We start from the raw sequence: 18,768 nt of genomic DNA, 5'->3' as shown, positions 1-18,768 counted from the left end.
GAGGTTATGAAACAACATCCATGATGAACATAAGTACAAAAATAAACCTGCAAACAAAATTCAGGAACATACAAGATCATACACCATGGCCAAGTGGGTTACCTTCCAGGAATACAATGATGGTTCAACATATGCAATCAATGAATGTAAAACACAACATATAAAGACTCAAGGACTGTCTCCAGGCAAATGATCATCTCGATGTATATAGAAAAAGCCTCTAACAAAGTTCAACAGTCCTTCATGAGAAAAGCCTGAAGAAACTATAAAAAGAAGGAACATACTTCAACCTAATGAAGGCTACATACTGTAAACCTACAGCCAACACTATAATAAATGAGGAAAATTGAACAAATTTCCTCTAAAATCAGGAATGAGAGAAAGTCCCTACTTTCTCCATTTTTAGTCAACACAGTGCTGAAAGGCTAAGCTTGAGCAGTTAGATAAAAGAAACAACGGGATACAAATAGGAAAGAGAAAAATTATTCCAAATTATTCCTACTTGTAGATGATATGATCCCATTCTTAAGAGACCCCAGTGATTCTATCAGAAAACTCTCCAACCTGGTGTAAACATTTTCCCACAATGAAGTAGGTTGCAAAATGAACATACAGAAATCAATAGCTTCCCTATACCTCAAATAAAGAGCTTGATTAAAAAGGTGGGGGGGGTGGGTAGGAGGTCCCACTCACAGTAGCTCCAAAACCTAGGAACAAACCTACAAAGGAAATGAAAACCTTCTGCAACTCTGCAACTTTGAAGAAAAAAGTTGAAGACATTAGAAATTGGAAATACCTCCAATACACAATATGGTGACAATAATTAAATTATAGAAACATCTAAGATTCAACATAACCTCCATCAAAATTCAGAATGTTCTTCATAGAAAGAGAAAAAAACAATCATAAAATTCAAAGAGAAGCACAAATACCTCCAAATAGAAAAAACAATCCTAAGCAGAAGGCAAACCAGAGACATTGCAATAACTTATCTCAAATTATACTACCCGAATGAAATAAAAAAATTGAAAACATGGCATTGACACAAAAACAGACACATGGATCAAGGAAAAACAGTGACAGAATGAAACTCACAGCTGTAGTTACTTGATTTTTAATAAAGGCTTCAAAATATATAGTGGAGAAAAGCAGCAAAGGATGGTAGAAAAACCAGATATAAATAGATATAGATGAATATATATAGACACTGATTTAGATCTGTATTTCTGAGCCTGTACAAATTTTTTAAAAGATCTAAAAATCCTGAAATTGCTATAGGAAAGCACTTTGAGTTACAGACACAGGTGCAGATTCCACGTAGCAGGACACAACCATACAAGAGGTTGAATGAAATTCAAAAGCTTCAGTAAAGCAAAGGAAGCAATTAACAATGTGAAGAGAAACCTGCAAAATGAGAGAAAAATCCTGGCCAGTTATTACATTTAACAGTGACTTAATATCTAGACTACATAAAGAACCCTAAAACCAAAATACCAAAAATCAATTAGCAAGTCAATGAACTGAACTGACAGTTCTGAAAGGGTTAAAATACAAATAGCAAATAAATATTTGGAAAGACATGTTCAACACCCTCAGCCATCAGAAAATCAGAAAGAAAAAAAACTGTTTTGATCTCATCTCACTCCAGTAGAATGGGCATCATCAATGAAACAAATGCAGACAAAGACCGGGAAAAAGGAAGCCTTATTCACTGCTTACGAGAATGTACACTCATGCAGCCGCTAGGGAATCGGTATGAATATTTATCACACTTTTTTTTGAGAAATGTAAATATTTCTCATGAAACAGAATTACCATATGATGCAGCTTTGGGAATATATCCAAAGAACTCAAAGTCAACAAACCACAAAGACACCTGTCCATCTCTTTTATTTGCTTCACTATTCACAATAGCCACGATATGGAACCAAACTAAATGTCTATCAACACTGAATGGATAAAGAAAAAGATACATGTATACAATGCAGTTTTATTCAGCTATACAGAATGTAATCATGACATTCATAGGACAGTGGATAAAACTGATGATGATTATGCTAAGCAAAATAGGGCAGACTTACTGTGATAAATGTGGTACCACATTTTCTCTCATATGCAGACTGAGATGTGTGTGTGACAAAAGTAAAGGCACTGTGAGAATCTGGGAGCGGGCCTGAAGAACTAGAGGTAATCAGCATAGCAATGGGCCCCAACTGTCATGAGAGCAGGAAGGATCCTGGGCAAGAGGAAGGAGACTCCCAGAAGAGGAAGGAAGTGTGAAGGAAGTGAAGCAGGCAAAAACAACGAAGTACATGATACATGTATGTATGAAAATATCCTAATGAAGTACATGATACATGTATGTATGAAAATATCCTAATGAAGTACATGATACATGTATGTATGAAAATATCCTAATGAAGTACATGATACATGTATGTATGAAAATATCCTAATGAAGTACATGATACATGTATGTATGAAAATACCCTAATGAAGTACATGATACATGTATGTATGAAAATACCCTAATGAAGTACATGATATATGTATGTATGAAAATATCCTAATGAAGTACATGATACATGTATGTATGAAAATACCCTAATGAAGTACATGATACATGTATGTATGAAAATACCCTAATGAAGTACATGATACATGTATGTATGAAAATACCCTAATGAAGTACATGATACATGTATGTATGAAAATACCCTAATGAAGTACATGATACATGTATGTATGAAAATATCCTAATGAAGTACATGATACATGTATGTATGAAAATACCCTAATGAAGTACATGATACATGTATGAAAATATCCTAGCGAAACTCATTTATTTGTATTCCAAACAAAACCTAATTTAAAAGTGTTGTGTATGATTACTACAAGTACACAAAGAAAAGGTCAAAGTAACTACAGAAAACATCCACAATTAAGATCAGACACTATATTCTTTCCTTGAAGTGACACATTTTGGATTTAACTGGGAGGCTGACAGGTGATAGTGAACAATAATGTTCAGAATTGAAAATCTGTTGCTGTGAAGACACCATGACCAGGGCATCTCTTATAAAAGAAAGCATATGACTGAGGTGGCTGCTCACAGTTCAGAGGTTCAGTCCGTTATCATCATGGTGGGGAGATGGCAGAGAGCAGGCAGACATGGTGTTGACTTGATCAGAACTCAACAGGAAGTGGACTGTGACTCTGGGCGCTATCTTGAGTATATGTGAGACCTCATAACCCACTTCCACATTGCCCTGGTCACGGTGTCTCTTCACAGCAATAGAAACCCTAAGGAAGACAACTAAGATATGATAGGATAAAAGCCCAGATACTTTGATCCGCAGGTGTTGATATGCAAAAGCCAAGGATTGGCTCTTACTGCTGGATGTAGACAGGGCATCAATGGCTACTGTGTTCTGTTAAATTCTACTGGGCCAACAAGACACCCATTCTAAAAGACCCACTGCTAATCAATTTAAAGCTAAGTTTGAATCTTAATCTTATAGAAACTACTAACTTGTTGCAGACTGTTTAAAAAATCACTAAGGGGGAACTGGGAGGGGTGGAGGGAGGGGAAACTGTGATCAGGATGTATTGTATAAGAATTTTTTTGTATATGAATTTTTTAATTACAACATGAGGGTTGATAGTCACCTTATAAATGAATAACATGTTCAGAACTATGCTTGTAGTCGTGTTGGCTACAAATTAATTTATTTACAGGAATAAATTACATTTAGCCTCCTTTAAAAAAAAGGAAAATCTGATTACAAGGCTACCCAGAGAAACCCTGTCTCAAAATACCAAAATAATAACAATAATAGATTTTTTTCTTGAGTTGGCTTTAGTTTTTTTTTTACTTCTTTTTCTTTTTCTTTTCTTCTATTCAATGTCCTTTTGTTTGTCTGCTTCTCATCTAGGGAACATTGAATTTTGTGTAGCCTTGGCTGTCCTGGAACTCACTCTGAAGACCAGGATGGCCTACAGAGTGAGTTCCAGGACAGCCAGCACTACACAGAGAAACCCTGTCTTGAAGAAAAAAAAAGAAAGCTAAAAACAGTGGTAGCCATAGTAACACAGTTTTCTTATTTGGTTTGTAATATTTATATGGTAGTGTACATTTATAATCGGGGCACTGGGGAGTCAGAGACAAGTGAATCCCTGGAACTCGCTAGCCAATCAGTCTAGCCTACTTGATGAGCCACAGGCAGTGAGAAAATAAGAGAGAAAGGGAGGGAGGGAGGGAGGGAGGGAGGGAGGGAGGGAGGGAGGGAGGGAGGGGGAGGGAAGGAGGGAGGGAGGGAGGGAGGGAGGGAGAGGGAGGGAGGGAGAGGGAGGGAGGGAGGGAGGGAGGGGGAGGGAGGGAGGGAGGGAGGGAGTGAGGGAGGAGGGAGGGAGGGAGGAGGGAGGAGGGAGGGAGGGAGGAGGGAGGAGGGAGGAGGGGGAGGGAGGAGGGAGGGAGGGGGAGGGAGGAGGGAGGAGGGGGAGGGAAAGAGGGAGGGAGGGAGGGAGGGAGGAGGGAGGGAGGAGGAGGGAGGGAGGAGGAGGGAGGGAGGAGGAGGGGGAGGGAAAGAGGGAGGGAGGGAGGGAGGGAGGGAGGGAGGGAGGAGGAGGGAGGGAGGAGGAGGGAGGGAGGAGGAGGGAGGGAGGAGGAGGGAGGGAGGAGGAGGGAGGGAGGAGGAGGGAGGGAGGAGGAGGGAGGAGGAGGGAGGGAGGGGGAGGGAAGGAGGAGGGAGGAGGAGGGAGGGAGGAGGAGGGAGGAGGGAGGGAGGAGGGAGGGAGGGAGGGAGGAGGGAGGAGGGAGGGAGGAGGGGGGAGGAGGGAGGGGGAGGGAGGGGGGGGGAGGAGGGAGGAGGAGGGAGGGGGAGGGAGGAGGGAGGGAGGAGGGAGGGAGGAGGGAGGAGGAGGGAGGGAGGGGGGGAGGGGTAGATGGCTCCTGAGGAAACCCAAAGTTGTCCTCTGGCATCCACATAAACATGCGAACTTTTCTCCCACAGTAACATGGAAACACACACACACACACACACACACACACACTCACACACACACACACACACACACACACACACGCACACACACACACACACACACACACACACAGTTGCAGATTGTTACCATCCTGCTTACTCTTATATGCTGTTATATGCTGTTTGTATTGTAACAAATTTCTGGACTATTCCATGGGTAACCCTAGCTCAATATACCCCTAAGCTCTTGATTTTTAACCTTAGCTCCTAAATATCTAAACCCTCCACACTGTGCTTCTTCCACTGCCCACTGAAAAGAATGCCAATGTTCCATCCAGTTCTAAAAGACGCCTTCCTCAACACACTCACTGTCTTTTCAGAGTCCTAACAACTGTAGTCTATGTCCTGTCTTACAAGACTACTGTTCATTTTCTCTGTGTCCCCTGCCACACTCCTCCTCTCTGGTACCGTGGCCTCTTGTAAAAACACTGATGTGAACGTCCATGTTTTTGCTTTTACCACAATTCTGGTTTCTCTACAATCCATTCATCACAGGTATGCTCAAAAAAGAGTTATCACCCCCGGGCCTCCACAAAAATCCGTTTTTATTTTACTTAGCCTTAAAGGTGAAAAAATAAAGATCAAAAGAAGATATTTTATGACATGTTAGGTTATACAAAACTTAAGCTCCAATGTTTATCATTCATGCTTTCTAAGAATATAGCACATTAATTGCCTTATAAATTATCTATGGCTGCTTTGACTACAACTGCAAAGCAGAGTCTAAAACACTGACTCCTTACAGGACAGTCAGCTGCCCATGTTGACATGTCACTGTTGACAGAATACTGGCATGTCACTGTTAGCTTACTGAAGACATAACTTAGCTCCCAGCTGCCCTCAGATCCACCTGAGTGCTAAGCAAGAATGGGATACTCCAGCCTGCATTTATTTCTGCAGGTTTCAGTTAACTATTCTTACTAAGTAATCTCTAAGCTGCTGCTGAGTCGTGCAGTATTATCACAGATCTTTTTATATTTATTTACTAATGTTTTGTCTGCATGTATGTATGTTCACCACATGTGTGTCTAGTGCCCACAGAAGTTAGAAGAAGGCATCAGATTCCCTGGAACTGGAGTTACAAACAGTTGCCAGGCACCACGTGGGTGCTGGAAACTGAAAGCTGACCATCTGCAAGAACAGTAAGAGCTCCAGACCACTGGTCCACCTGTCAAGTCCCATAGATCGTAGTTTTACAGTTTCGCGTACCGTTCCCTGTGTGTCCCATGGACTATTAACATTCTGGGAGTGTGGCAACAATGGCAGTAATATTCCCTTTGAATCCTGGGGCCTAAAATAGTGCCTGTAGTACAGCCATGTGAAAACACAGTTAACATTTAAATATAGAAATGCTTCATGATACAGTATGGACACAGTCACACAGACTCCCGAAACTTCCTATCCAAATAAAACTTTAGTAACTGCGCATCACACAGCCAAACAAAAATAAATAGTCTAGGATAAGGAAATTAATGCTGTGATAGATGTCTTGTCAGAGCAAAAGGCATGCTATCTAAATGAGTGAAGCACAGAGAGTGTGGGTCTTAGAGCATACTCACTTTAACCTCGTGTGAGTATAAGCACAGCTCATCTAATCTTTTTATATAAGCCGTGACACTTCTAGTATCTGGTTCTCAGGCAGGATATTAGATTCTATACAGTTTCCATGCTTCTATTATGTCAGCAAGTCACACAGTAAGATTAAAAGCATGAACAGCTGGGTTGGTAGCTCAGTGGTAGAGTGAGCACAAGCAGGTCCTGGGCTCCTTCCCCAGCACAAGAAAACAACAATTCAGCCTACAGTGGGTATTGCAGCCTTATTCTCTAACAATTTTTACATCTCCAGTCTTACTGCCATAATACCTTTATTTGAAAATGGGTTGGGAATATGTATTCCCAAACATAAAAGAGCAGTGGTTAAATGTTAGGGGTGGACAAATATAGATGCAAGCCATCAATGTCATTAGCTACATATTCATCAACAGGTTAATGGCCTGATCCTTGATATAGTTGACTTCAGAATGAGAATAATAGTGGCCAACTCAGAAATGGGTGTATCGAGTGCTTAACATTTTAATACAAAGCATTGTGAACAGAGACACCCAAGGAGCACGGTCTACTGCCCGACCTTTGCAGGTGACTTTTAGTCATTCTAGAACCACAGAGACTGTGTTCTGATTTTATCTATTTTTGCAGTGAAACAGACCAGCACCTAACAGATCTTTTTCTTTAAGAAGGAAAGGAAAATAGTAGTATCAATAATATAAGCACATATAAAAGATTAAAATTGGAACACTACCTTTTGTTAGGAATGTTGCTCCCAGAAGATTTCTCAGGTGCTTTGTACGAATACATTCTCTCCAAATTAGACTATTTTTCCACAAATAAAGTTCATTTTAAAAAAAGAAATTACAAAAACATTTAAATACAAAGACAATAAGATAAATAAATACAAATTAAAAAACTGGCAATAACAATTATTCTCCTAAGTAACCAAGCCTTCAAATAAATAAGCCTTTGAGCCACTGCCTTTTAAGGCTTCAAAGGCAGTTTAAAGAGTGATCTAAAGAAGGTCCTAAGACACAAAATCCTGAGTTACAGAAGTGACTCGACTCCATGTCAACACTAATAAGCAGGAGACTTAATTCACCATTTGCCTATCACCATGTTCTAATCAGCTAAAGACAGCCTACACATAAAGAATCTGTAGTAGTTATTAAGAGACTACAAACCAAAAAAGTGTTTATGTGTGTATATGTATGTATAAAGTGTATATATATGTTCATTTGCAGATGGGATGAGTGTGTGTATGTGTGTGTGAAGTGTGTATATATATGCATATGTATATGTCATACATATATGCATATATGTGTCTATTTGCAGATGGGTGTGTGTGTAAAGTGTATATATGCATATATATGTCTATATGTCATATGTATATGCCTATTTTCAGATGGGATGGGTGTGTGTGTATGTGGGTATGTGTGGCTTTAATGAGAATATTTAGGAATTAGACTTATTTATTACCTGTAAGTATCATAATACATTAAAAGCCTCAAGACAAATTATTTATAAACTAAGCTTTAAAAGAAAAATAAATTACTTTGTGAAATATTTCTATTTCTTTATTAACTTGAGAAATCACATTTTTATTATTTTCTTTGTAGCTTATGATTTTTATGTGTTTTGTTCTAACTAGCAGCAATGCAAATACAAGATTTTAAACGAGGACTTGCATCCATGAAAACTGAAATAATAAGAACCATCCCATGAGAATGAACCTGCTCAGTAGTTAATCCAATTGGCTTTTGATCAGAAGAATGTTGCTTCATTTCTGAAGATCCAGGGTTAGAACTGAAAAACAGGAAAATTAAAGTATCTCCTATGTTAAAATATAATCATCCAACTCATGAATCATCATACTACTCTCAGAGAAGTAAGGTTATATTACCCTTTAAGAACCTATATTTTTAAAACACTGATTTCCTCTATAAAAGAGTTTCAAAGGAAAAAAAACTGATACATGATCAATAACATTTGCACTAATGCTGCAAAACAGGCAGCAAGCATATAGCCTTCCTACCCCTGCACTAGGAGGTATGATTCACCACGTCTTTCTGTCACCCCATGTTGTCTTAAGCAAAAGGCAAGAAATCTTGTTTGTTCCTCCTTTTATTTTATATGGCCATAGGGCGACTGTCGTTTGTAGTTTGTATATAACAGCAGAATGCACAAAAGCACGGAAATATAATTTCTAATCCCCTTCGTCTCTGCACCACGCGGTATCACACACTATCAGCTGTGAAAAGTCAGAAGCAGGATTTCTTCAAGCCTGTTTTCTTCTATATGGAACACTTCTTTAACCTTATCTCAGAAAGCAGCTTCCTACGGACTGCAGTCTATACTTGACATCAACCAGGGAAGTGTTCTATGAGCTCCTCTTCCCCATGACTCCCTTCTACCACTCCCACTGGAGAGAGACAACTGATTTTACCTGCACAGTGTCTATGAACTGCTAGAATTTGAATCATTAAAGTAAAACTAAAAGGTTTCAAGTTAATGGGGGAGAATATGAAGAAGAAAGAACAAACAAAAAGAAACCTTGGCAGCGGAACCTTCCTTGGACACATCTCTTCATTAGCTTGAAGGATAAGACTCGGAGGAGACTGGGCCCTGGCTTCACCAAGCCACTTTCTACCCTATCGAAAGCAAGAAGACTCTTAATGCACAGTTGGAAGGGTTGAGGCGAACAGAGCGATCTCGGTACTATTTACCTTTTTTGTGAGGGAGCAAGTCTTTACAAACTTGTTTTGCTTGGGAACTTCTATCAAGAATCCTTCTACTATGAGATGGTGAGAAAGGGCCTTCCACCAGCTCTCTGTTCGGTCTTTGCCAGTGCCAAAAAGCTTGTGACTGCGATATTTATCGGCAAGACGTTGAGAATTCTAAAATAGGAAATAAAACTTCTAAAAATGCTATTCTAATGAACAGGCCAAATTAAAAAAAATCCTACCTAGAGATTCTTTGGGTTTAAAAACAAATTTCAGCTTTTAAACCGTACAGATATTTGTTCCTCCTTTTCGTTCTGAACATTTAATTGACAAATGTAATGGAAATAGTATTCTGGTTAAATACTGAAAAGTCCTCACATAACTCAGATGCACTTCTCAGTGGATCAGTTTGAATATGTGTCTCGAATATTTCATCTTGGCTGTTAAAATTCCCAGTAACAGTTTGCTAAACAGGCATGGTATAAAACTCACCTCTAAATTCCTATGCCTGCACCCATAGATTAGTACCACTCAAGCCTCATCAGAGAAGGTTCTTTGTGCAGTGAACGGTAGTTAATGCAGAAACTCACAACTGGTCAAAGTACAGAGAGGACATGTCTGTGGAGTGTTTATCCACAAGTGGGACATCTATGTCACACTCCTCTCCTGCAAGGCTCTGGGCTTATCCCGAAAGGGGGATATAAATATTGTTAGGGACAGAGGTCATATAGAACTAGAACAGTGTTTTGGACATAACAGAACATTGCACCCATTAATTCACAACATCTGTGGTAGCCTGCACACCAACAAGCTAATAGCATTTTCAGCAAGGGGTGAAGAGGTTCAGGAGCCCCTACTGAGCAACTATTGAAAGCTGATGGCTTTAGAGGGAGTCATTCTTCTTTAAAGGTGGAGCCCCTGGTAGGATGGACACAATCCAGTAGATGGCCACATACCTATCACTGGGGTGGGGGAGCGCATAAAGTTGGGATGGGAGAGATAGAGGGATGGATCTGGGAAAAGTTGGGAGAATAGTTGGGGGGGTGATTATGACCAAACTATATTGGATGCATGTGTGAAATTCTTGAAAAGCTAGTGAAAATATTATTTAAGGAAACAAGCAGGAGTAGTAGCACATGCCTACAACTCTAGCATTGGATGGCAGGAACTGGAGTCAGGAGGATGTCAAGGACTCTAGGCAAGCCAGTCTATCCAAAACACTGAGCTCCGGGTTCAGTGACAGACTGTCTCTAAAGAAAAATAATGGGAGTAACAGAGGAAGACACTCGGTGTCCACCTCTAGGGTTCACATGTGCACACACAGGTAAGAGCATCCACACACATCCCAAAATGTTGTCTCAGTGTTACAAATTCTGAGGCTATGATAAGAATTAGCACTTTGATAAGGCACCCAAGAAGATGCTAATCTTGATATATAAATGATCGTGCTTTTCTTTAAATTATGGCCATTAACTATGTTATGGCATGTCTGAACAATGTCAGAGATTGTTACATAGTGAACTATTTAGTCAGTTAAAACAAAGTTCTCTAGGCAATACTGGTTACTTCCTATTTAGACATATTAAAACAAAAATTTAAACTCCACTTTACAAATTTATGGATAAACTGAGTAACTCTACAGAAACCATATTTATATTCATAAACAGCAACTCTTTAATATAACTCTAATATTGGCTTCATATATTATCTTACATATTAAAATTACCTACAAAGGTATTAACTTTTCCTAAATTGGTACAACTTGTTCAGTTCTCGAGAGAATTACAGTTATAATTTTTCAACAATATCCCAATAGATATCAAGATCACTGAAAGCAGAGACAGGTGACTTGCCTTATTTTCACTATCGTTAGTATCTGCAGCTTTCCATTAAGTGATATTTTTAAAGGCTTTACACTTTTAGCTAGCAAGGGTAGTATAAAGTTTCACTAAGGGTGAGCTGCTTAATTTGAGGACTCCCAGAAGACACTGTCAGTAGAAGAGGTCTGACTTGGTTTTCAAATAATAAGTGAAACCCGATCCCTCTTGTGACCACTTGAAGTTTGTCTAGAAACAAACTTATTTATTGATATTGGATATAGCTGGATTACACCAAATTAAAATAAGGATGGGTTTTATAAATTAAATACTCACATTGGATACACAGGTTTGGAAGGTGACAAAGATATAAAATAAATGTATAGGCTTCAACTATATTTGAGCTGTCCTACAGAACTGATAAAAATAAAAATTCCTTAGGTACATTTGTATTGTTAAAAATTTAAGCAAATTTGCCATTTAAAACCAAAATTTTAAACCCCATTTATGTTGAAAGTATTAACATTTGAAAAGGTAAAATAAGTTTTCAATGTGTTTCATTAAAATTATTTCACAACTAATTCCATAGATTACTTTCTAAGCAAAAGCAAAAACATTTACAGGAAGCATTTGAATATTTAACAAGCAAATGTTTATCTTAATGATTTTAAAATTCTATATACAAAATGAACATTAAACTTCTACTATAAAGTATGTTTTTAATCAGGAGGTATCTCTGCCTTCTATTCTTGGTTTACTTCAGTGATATTAATATACAATTCTTAAATTTACAGACTTCTACCTCAGAAGTAAAATAACCTTATAAACAGAAGGACTAGAGAAAAGCAACTCTGTAAGGGTGAGGATTGGGTCTTAAGCATGTTTGTGCCTGACATTTGCCAGCTAATGAGGATACATGAATCACTCAAAACAGAAAGAGGTCAATTAAACTCGGCTATTCACTTGTAAAGAACCAAAATAAACAAAAACCCTTTCTTATAATGTTGAATACTTCTGACTTGTAACACAATCAGAAGCAAGAATATGCTGCCATATACTGTTACTGAACACAGCCACTTACAAAATAATTCCTGAAACTAAAATTCTGCACAAAGAACATAATCATACCTGGGTACCAGAAGATACAATTTTGTTCTACCAGTCCCTTGACACAATGAAAGTTAACTTTCTTTAATTATCCTAAGAAACACCAGTCTAGGGATTAATGCAATTGCAGTGTGGTAAGCTAATACATTATATCCAGTCTGCAGTGTACAGCTGAACACCAGCTTACAACAACAAAACAGCATCTGATGTGATATGAGATTTGTCCAAAGCAACAAATGCAGGGTTAAGCTGGAGCTCAACATGACTCTGAATTGCCAGTAAATCATCTAAAGCCAGAGCTGTCGTCACAGCAGCAGAAAGCACTGTCACAAACTGTCACAGGAGTCATTATAGATACACTTACAGATCCTCGGAGAAATAAAATAGGAATCCCAATTCCAAACTTCTCCTGTAAGATGTCCACAGCAGACAGTAACTGGAATGCTTGTGGACCAAAGTCTTGGAATGTGTCTTCTGAGTCATTATTGGAATAGCAATGACTCAATCTGAAGAAAAGTAATAACAGACTAAGAAAACACAAAGCTTGTTCCTTTACAAATAACCAGATACAACAACGAACTATGTTAGGAATATCTTGAATACATTCGACGCTTGTGAAGCTACAAACAAAGCATACTACAATCAAGAGCATGTGCATTACCTAAAACATGAGATAGGAACCACAATGCACCTCCCATACAGTGCCTTCCCGTACCCAGAAGTCAAGTTTCATGGAGGCACTCAGAGGCAGAGCTGCAGGATCCCAGCGAGGGCAGCTCCACATGATCAACTATATAAATACTGGACGTTTGTGTTACATTACACGAGAAAGGACGCAAATGAAAAAAAGTTTTTAACTTAAAAACCTGCTATGCAGTAACATGTCAGTTTGAAACGTAGTAATTTTAAAATACAACATGGGAGTTTATAAACTTGTCATGGTGGTACATTTAGCAGTTAAATTCCTTAGTTATCTTCTGGGTTGATGCAAAATTACTATTAATGCAAATAAGAATTGTTTAACTTGAGAACAAAAGAAATCCTTAGAGATTATCAACTATTGCATTTAATTACCAAATTCAACTACTTTCCATATAACACATCTCTTTAAAATAGCAATAGGAATGCAGTTAAAATTCCAGATAAAAACATTCTATTTGTATTTAAAAAAGAAAAGACCCTGTGTAGGTTTACTCTCTTATTTACTTCCTTAGTAGGATGCTATATGACTTTCTCTTCAGAGTATTTAAAGTTATCAAGTTCCCATAAAGTGTGACCCATACTTTATCTTACCACTTTAAATATATGCTACTCTGGTTATCACTAGCTTCTAGAAGTTTTTAAAATTCTATTGCTAACAATGCTGCTTCTGAGTTTAGCTACTGCACCTAGGGACACAACTAACTCAAAGAGGTACCATTGTGTTTATTTTCTTTATAGTATAATAGACTGTGCATAGCCCAATGTGCGGATTCATCAAACCTTGGTCACAATCAGGACCCAACAAATGCATCCCTGTCAAATGCATTCTCCCGGCCTTTAGCCTCTGCCAGCTGCTGAGCCTCCTTATGGCTTGTCTTTCAAAGAATATGCACGTGGAACCACCCTGTAGAACGGGGCTGTTTCTTCATTTAAATGTTTGCTAGAATTTGTCACTGAAGTCATGTGGGCTAGAGAGCTTGTTTCAGGGGCTTTAAGGGAAAACTTCAATCCTTACAGTGAGCAGACGAGCGTCCCGGTTGTGTTTCCCTGTGCCTGAACACTGACAACTAGAGGACATTAAGAAATTTGACCATGAGACCTGTATTACTGAGTTTCCGTAAACTGATTTGTTCAGAGAGTTCTCTTTGTTCCCTCTGACTTTGTCACCATGACTAGTGGGTTTGCAGTAAAATTCTTTCACTTTGACATTGATAATCTGTGTTCCCCTTTTTTCTGTCAGTCTTGTAAAAAGGTTTTGTTGTTTTTGTTTTGTTTTTTTGACTTTTGCAAATAATGAACTTTGGGGATCACTGAATTTCCTCATTACTTTTGTTTTTTATTTCACTGAATTATGTACTTATTTTTTAATACATTCTTCCTGCTTATTTTCCTCTTGGTTGCCTATTTTGTAAAATGAATGCTTAGCTATTTGTTTGAAATGTATACTCCTTAATGTTGTGTTTAATACTATAAATTCTTTTTGGCAGAACCATACTAGCTACATTCCAGACATTTCTTATTCTTATTAAAACGTTTTCATTTGCTGCATGACTTTGACTCACAAACTATTTAGAAGTATACTGTTTTATTTCTAAGGGTTTGGAGAGTTCCCTTTTCTTTCCACTGCTGCTTTCTAGCTTGACTACATTAAAGAACATTTTATCCAAATTGAGTATTTCTTCATTTGTCAAGATTTGTTGATGATTCAGAGGAAAATACAAGTGCCCTTGAAGAGAATGGGTGAAATGCTCTTAAGAAATCAATTAGGACTGGGTTGCTGGTAGACCTCTTCATTTCTTCTGTCTCCTCATGAATTTAGTAGGGTTTAGTTTGGGGGCTTTGGGAGTGGGACATGGTTGTTTTGAGTATTGCTTTTGCTTTTGTTCTCAGTATATTTCAGCACAGTCTCCCTATAGAATCTAGGTTCATCTTGAAGTCACTTGTTGGGCAGGCTGGCCTCAGACTCTTGGTCTTCCTGTCCAAACCTCTGAGTCCTGCGGTAACAGGCATGCCCATCACTCTTGACACTCCTTACCCATTTTTGTTTATTAATTCTATTAATGGCTTGTAAGCAGGTGTTGATGTCACCAAATACACTTGTGGGTTTCTGTTCCCCCTTTTGACTCTGTAGGTTCTTATGTGAAGTCTGTGCACATTTGAGATTATGTCTTCAGGGTTGAATGGTTAGTGTGTCAAAGAGGCTACACTATGGGGGACCCAGTTGTTTGGCCAGACAATAAATTAGATGCCACAGCAAAAGTATTTTGTAGATGTGAATACTACTTATGATCATATGGCTTTAAGTACATAAATCATGCTCAATAATTGCCCTCTCTGTAGGCATGTGCTACCTAACACCAGTAGCACAGACACTGAGATCAACAATTAACAAATGGGACCTCCTGAAACTAAGAAGCTTCTGTAAGGCAAAGGACACAGTCAACAAGACAAAAAGGCAGTCCACGGAATGGGAAAAGATATTCACTAGCCCCACATCTGACAGAGGATACAATTAAAAACTGGGGTACAGAACTAAATAGAGAATTCTCAATAGAGGAGGCTAAAATGGCCAAGAGACACTTAAGAAAGTGCTCAACATCCTTAGCCATCAGGGAAATGCAAATCAAAATTTTGAGATACCATCTTACTCCCATCAGAATGGCTAAAATCAAAAATACTGAAGACAATTTATGCTGGAGAGGATGTGGAGAGAGGGGAACACTCCTCCACTGCTGGTGGAAGTGCCAACTCCTACAGCCACTTTGGAAATCAGTACGGAGATTCCTCAGGAAAATGGGAATCAATCTATCACAAGACCCAGCAATTCTACTCTTAGGCATATATCCAAAAGATGCAAACTCATACAACAAGGACATCTGCTCTACTATGTTCATAGCAGCATTATTTATAATAGCCAGAACCTGGAAGCAACCTAGATGCCCCTCAACTGAAGAGTGGATAGAGAAAATGTGGTACATTTACACAATGGAGTATTATTCAGCAGATAAAAACAATGGGATCTTGAAATTCACAGGTAAATGGATAGCACTGGAAGAAACCATCCTGAGTGAGGTAACCCAGTCGCAAAAAGACAAACATGGTATGTACTCACTCATATATGGATTTTAAACATGGATCAGGATAGTGCCAGTCTGAAATTCCACTGACAGAGAGTCTGGGAAACAGGAAAGAATCTAAGAGAGATATGCATGGTATCCAAGAGAAGAGGAATGAGGCAAGATCTTCTGAACAGATTGGGAACATGGCGAGGCATGGTGGGGAATGGGAGCTGGGAAGGAGAGGGGGTGAAAAGGAAGACAGAGTAGGTCATGAGGGAACAGGAAGGTTGAGTGGGGAGTAGGATAGGGGGAAGAGGAAATCATAGGTTGGAAGACAGATCTGGCACCAGTGAGACCTCTAGTGATCTAAACGGATGACACCAATTGGCAAGCTAAGCTATAGTGGAGAGACCACCTCGAATGCCCATTCCTGATAATGAACTTGATGTCTATAACCATCCTGGAGCCTTCATCCAGTGACTGATGGAAGCAGAGGCAAACACCCACCGTTAAACACTGAACTGAACCCATGGAACCCAATGACAGAGAGAGAGGAGCGATGAGCAAATTGGCAAAGAATGGGCTGGCAAAACCAGCAGAGACAGCTGATCTGAACAGTGGAGAGCGCTTGGACCCCAGACCGATGACTGGGAGGCTGGCATGGGACTGATCCAGACCCCCTGAGTGTGAGAGTCAGTGAGGAGGCCTGAGCAACCTATGGGACCCTGAGCAGTGGATCAGTGTTTTTCCCTGGCATACAAATGGATTTCCTGTGTCCATAACACAAAGAGGGATGCTCTCTCAGCCTGGACTCTTAGGGGAGTACCTGGACCCTGCCCTGAGTGAAATGACAGACTCTAGATATCCCCTATGTGGAAGGAAGTGGTGATAGGGTGGGAGGCTGGGGGAGCTGGTGGGGGAGAGCAGGAGGAGAGGGAGAGGGAACTGGGATTGACATGTGAAGCAAGCTATTTAAAATTAAAATTAAAAAAACTAAACTACTTATTAGCCAATAAAAATGTAATGAAACATGATTCAGAAAAAAGAAAAACTATAGTTTCTATAATGTCCACCCAGAAGAAATTTTTACCTGGGCCTGCAATTATCACAGCATTTTTCAGTCCCCATAATGTCCAAGGAGGCCTTCTGTAGTCGTTTGTCCTCAAAATGGGACAAGATGATTCTGACAAAGAGAACATTTTAAATTAAAGAACAAAAATGGACATATTAAACCCCACCACCCAGAATGAGGTTAATACCATCATTGCTGCGCTTATGTGGGACCGCATTACTTCATATTAATTTATTTAAACACAAATAACTGCCCTAAAAGTCAGTATGCATACGGCAAATAGTCTTTAAAAATATCTTTAATTAACTTTTAAAAGGTACTATAATACATACTGTCGCCTGCATCGACTGGAATGAAGGTATTTTTCCATTTTTGCCATCATCTTTAGTTTATGTAGTCGGAACTTTTCGTTGTGTATCTCAAGAAAGTGATGCCTGAAAATTGAAAATGCCAAGGATATTTAAAATTATACTGTCAGTTTTTTTATAAGCCACAAAATCCCTTACTGCCTCACAGTAAAGGATATTTCTATCCCCCTAGAAATGGCCTGTATGCTTCCCAGTCATGCCCCTGATGAGAGAATTTCATCAATGACTTTGAAGGCTTTCAGTCTGATTTACAGACAGCTTTCGAACACATGGATCCTGAGCTTTTCACAGGAAGTTTCTCTTTTATTTTTATTGATATTTTATGAGAAAGTTAAAGCACCTATGTAAGGATCACCAAAAGAGGCTCATCACTCTAGTATGAACCTTTATCCCCCTGGCTTTTCAAAGGACAGCTTAGCACTCCAAATACTGTGCTGTTTTGTACACGAGACTTGAACATGGTGGGATTTTTGGTATCTTGAGGGTCCTAGATGAATACCTGTGGATAATATGTGACAACTGTATCAGTGTTCTGGCACTACTATTACTTCCTCATCAACCTTAATGAGATAAACCTTAGCATTCTATTTCAAACCTACGTAAACCAGAACTGTAACTACTGATGAGCTTCCCTTAGAAAACTCAGGCCTATAAACATTTCCAGCATGTTATCATAACGCACAAATAAAATAAGATCTGGTATTAACCAACTGACATTTGATATATTCCAAATTTAATAGTAGCTTGCATAGATGTGTTCTATCTAACTTAGTTTCAAAAAGGCTTGATAAAGACAGAGATGTCTGGGCTGGAAGGACGGCTCAGTGGTAAAGAATGCTTGCTTACAGGAGACCAGAGTTCAGCTCTACATGTTACAAAGTAAAATATACTGACTATTCCTAGAAGACCTTATATTTTATCACAAACCTTTACTTACCTAATACAACTCTTTTTAGCTACCATTTCTTCAGGGAAGTCTTACCTGACTTTTCAAGCTGGAAAACAGCATTCTCTACTCTAAGAAACTTTCTTTCATAGCATAACACATAACATTTATCAAACATATTTGGGTCAGAGACGGTAGCACACACCTTTAATTTCAGCATTCCAGAGGCAGAGGGATGTTTGTGACTTCAAGGCCAGCTTGGTCTACATTCTATACCAACCAATGCTACAGAATGGGACTCTCATAAAACAAACAAACAAGAACAAACATATATTTATATGATCTTAAAAATTAATAATTGGCATTTCCAAATGCAAAATGAGAATAGTAAAAAGAATGCTATACATGCATACATACACAGTTCTCTAGTTATGATCTCCCATT

The 18,768-nt window shown here is 38.9% G+C and overlaps 1 protein-coding gene across 6 annotated transcripts in view; it reads right to left on the bottom strand.

Annotated features, from left to right (window-relative positions):
• Wrn (WRN RecQ like helicase) overlaps nucleotides 1–18,768 on the bottom strand; it is a 96,034-nt gene that overhangs the window by 16,056 nt on the left and 61,210 nt on the right. For all 6 annotated transcript variants that reach the window (XM_013110800.3, XM_005066605.4, XM_013110799.3 and 3 more), the window contains 7 exons: nucleotides 17,403–17,504; nucleotides 17,089–17,181; nucleotides 12,602–12,743; nucleotides 9,317–9,487; nucleotides 9,144–9,241; nucleotides 8,324–8,396; nucleotides 7,342–7,412 (listed from right to left, as the gene is read on the bottom strand). In XM_013110800.3, coding sequence (XP_012966254.1) covers nucleotides 7,342–7,412; nucleotides 8,324–8,396; nucleotides 9,144–9,241; nucleotides 9,317–9,487; nucleotides 12,602–12,743; nucleotides 17,089–17,181; nucleotides 17,403–17,504 — 750 coding nt within the window. The remainder of the gene's footprint in view (nucleotides 1–7,341; nucleotides 7,413–8,323; nucleotides 8,397–9,143; nucleotides 9,242–9,316; nucleotides 9,488–12,601; nucleotides 12,744–17,088; nucleotides 17,182–17,402; nucleotides 17,505–18,768) is intronic.

Source organism: Mesocricetus auratus, unplaced genomic scaffold (genome assembly GCF_017639785.1).
Source record: "Mesocricetus auratus isolate SY011 unplaced genomic scaffold, BCM_Maur_2.0 Super-Scaffold_100026, whole genome shotgun sequence".
Lineage (NCBI taxonomy): Eukaryota > Metazoa > Chordata > Mammalia > Rodentia > Cricetidae > Mesocricetus > Mesocricetus auratus.
This window is presented reverse-complemented; position numbering and strand designations above follow the sequence as displayed.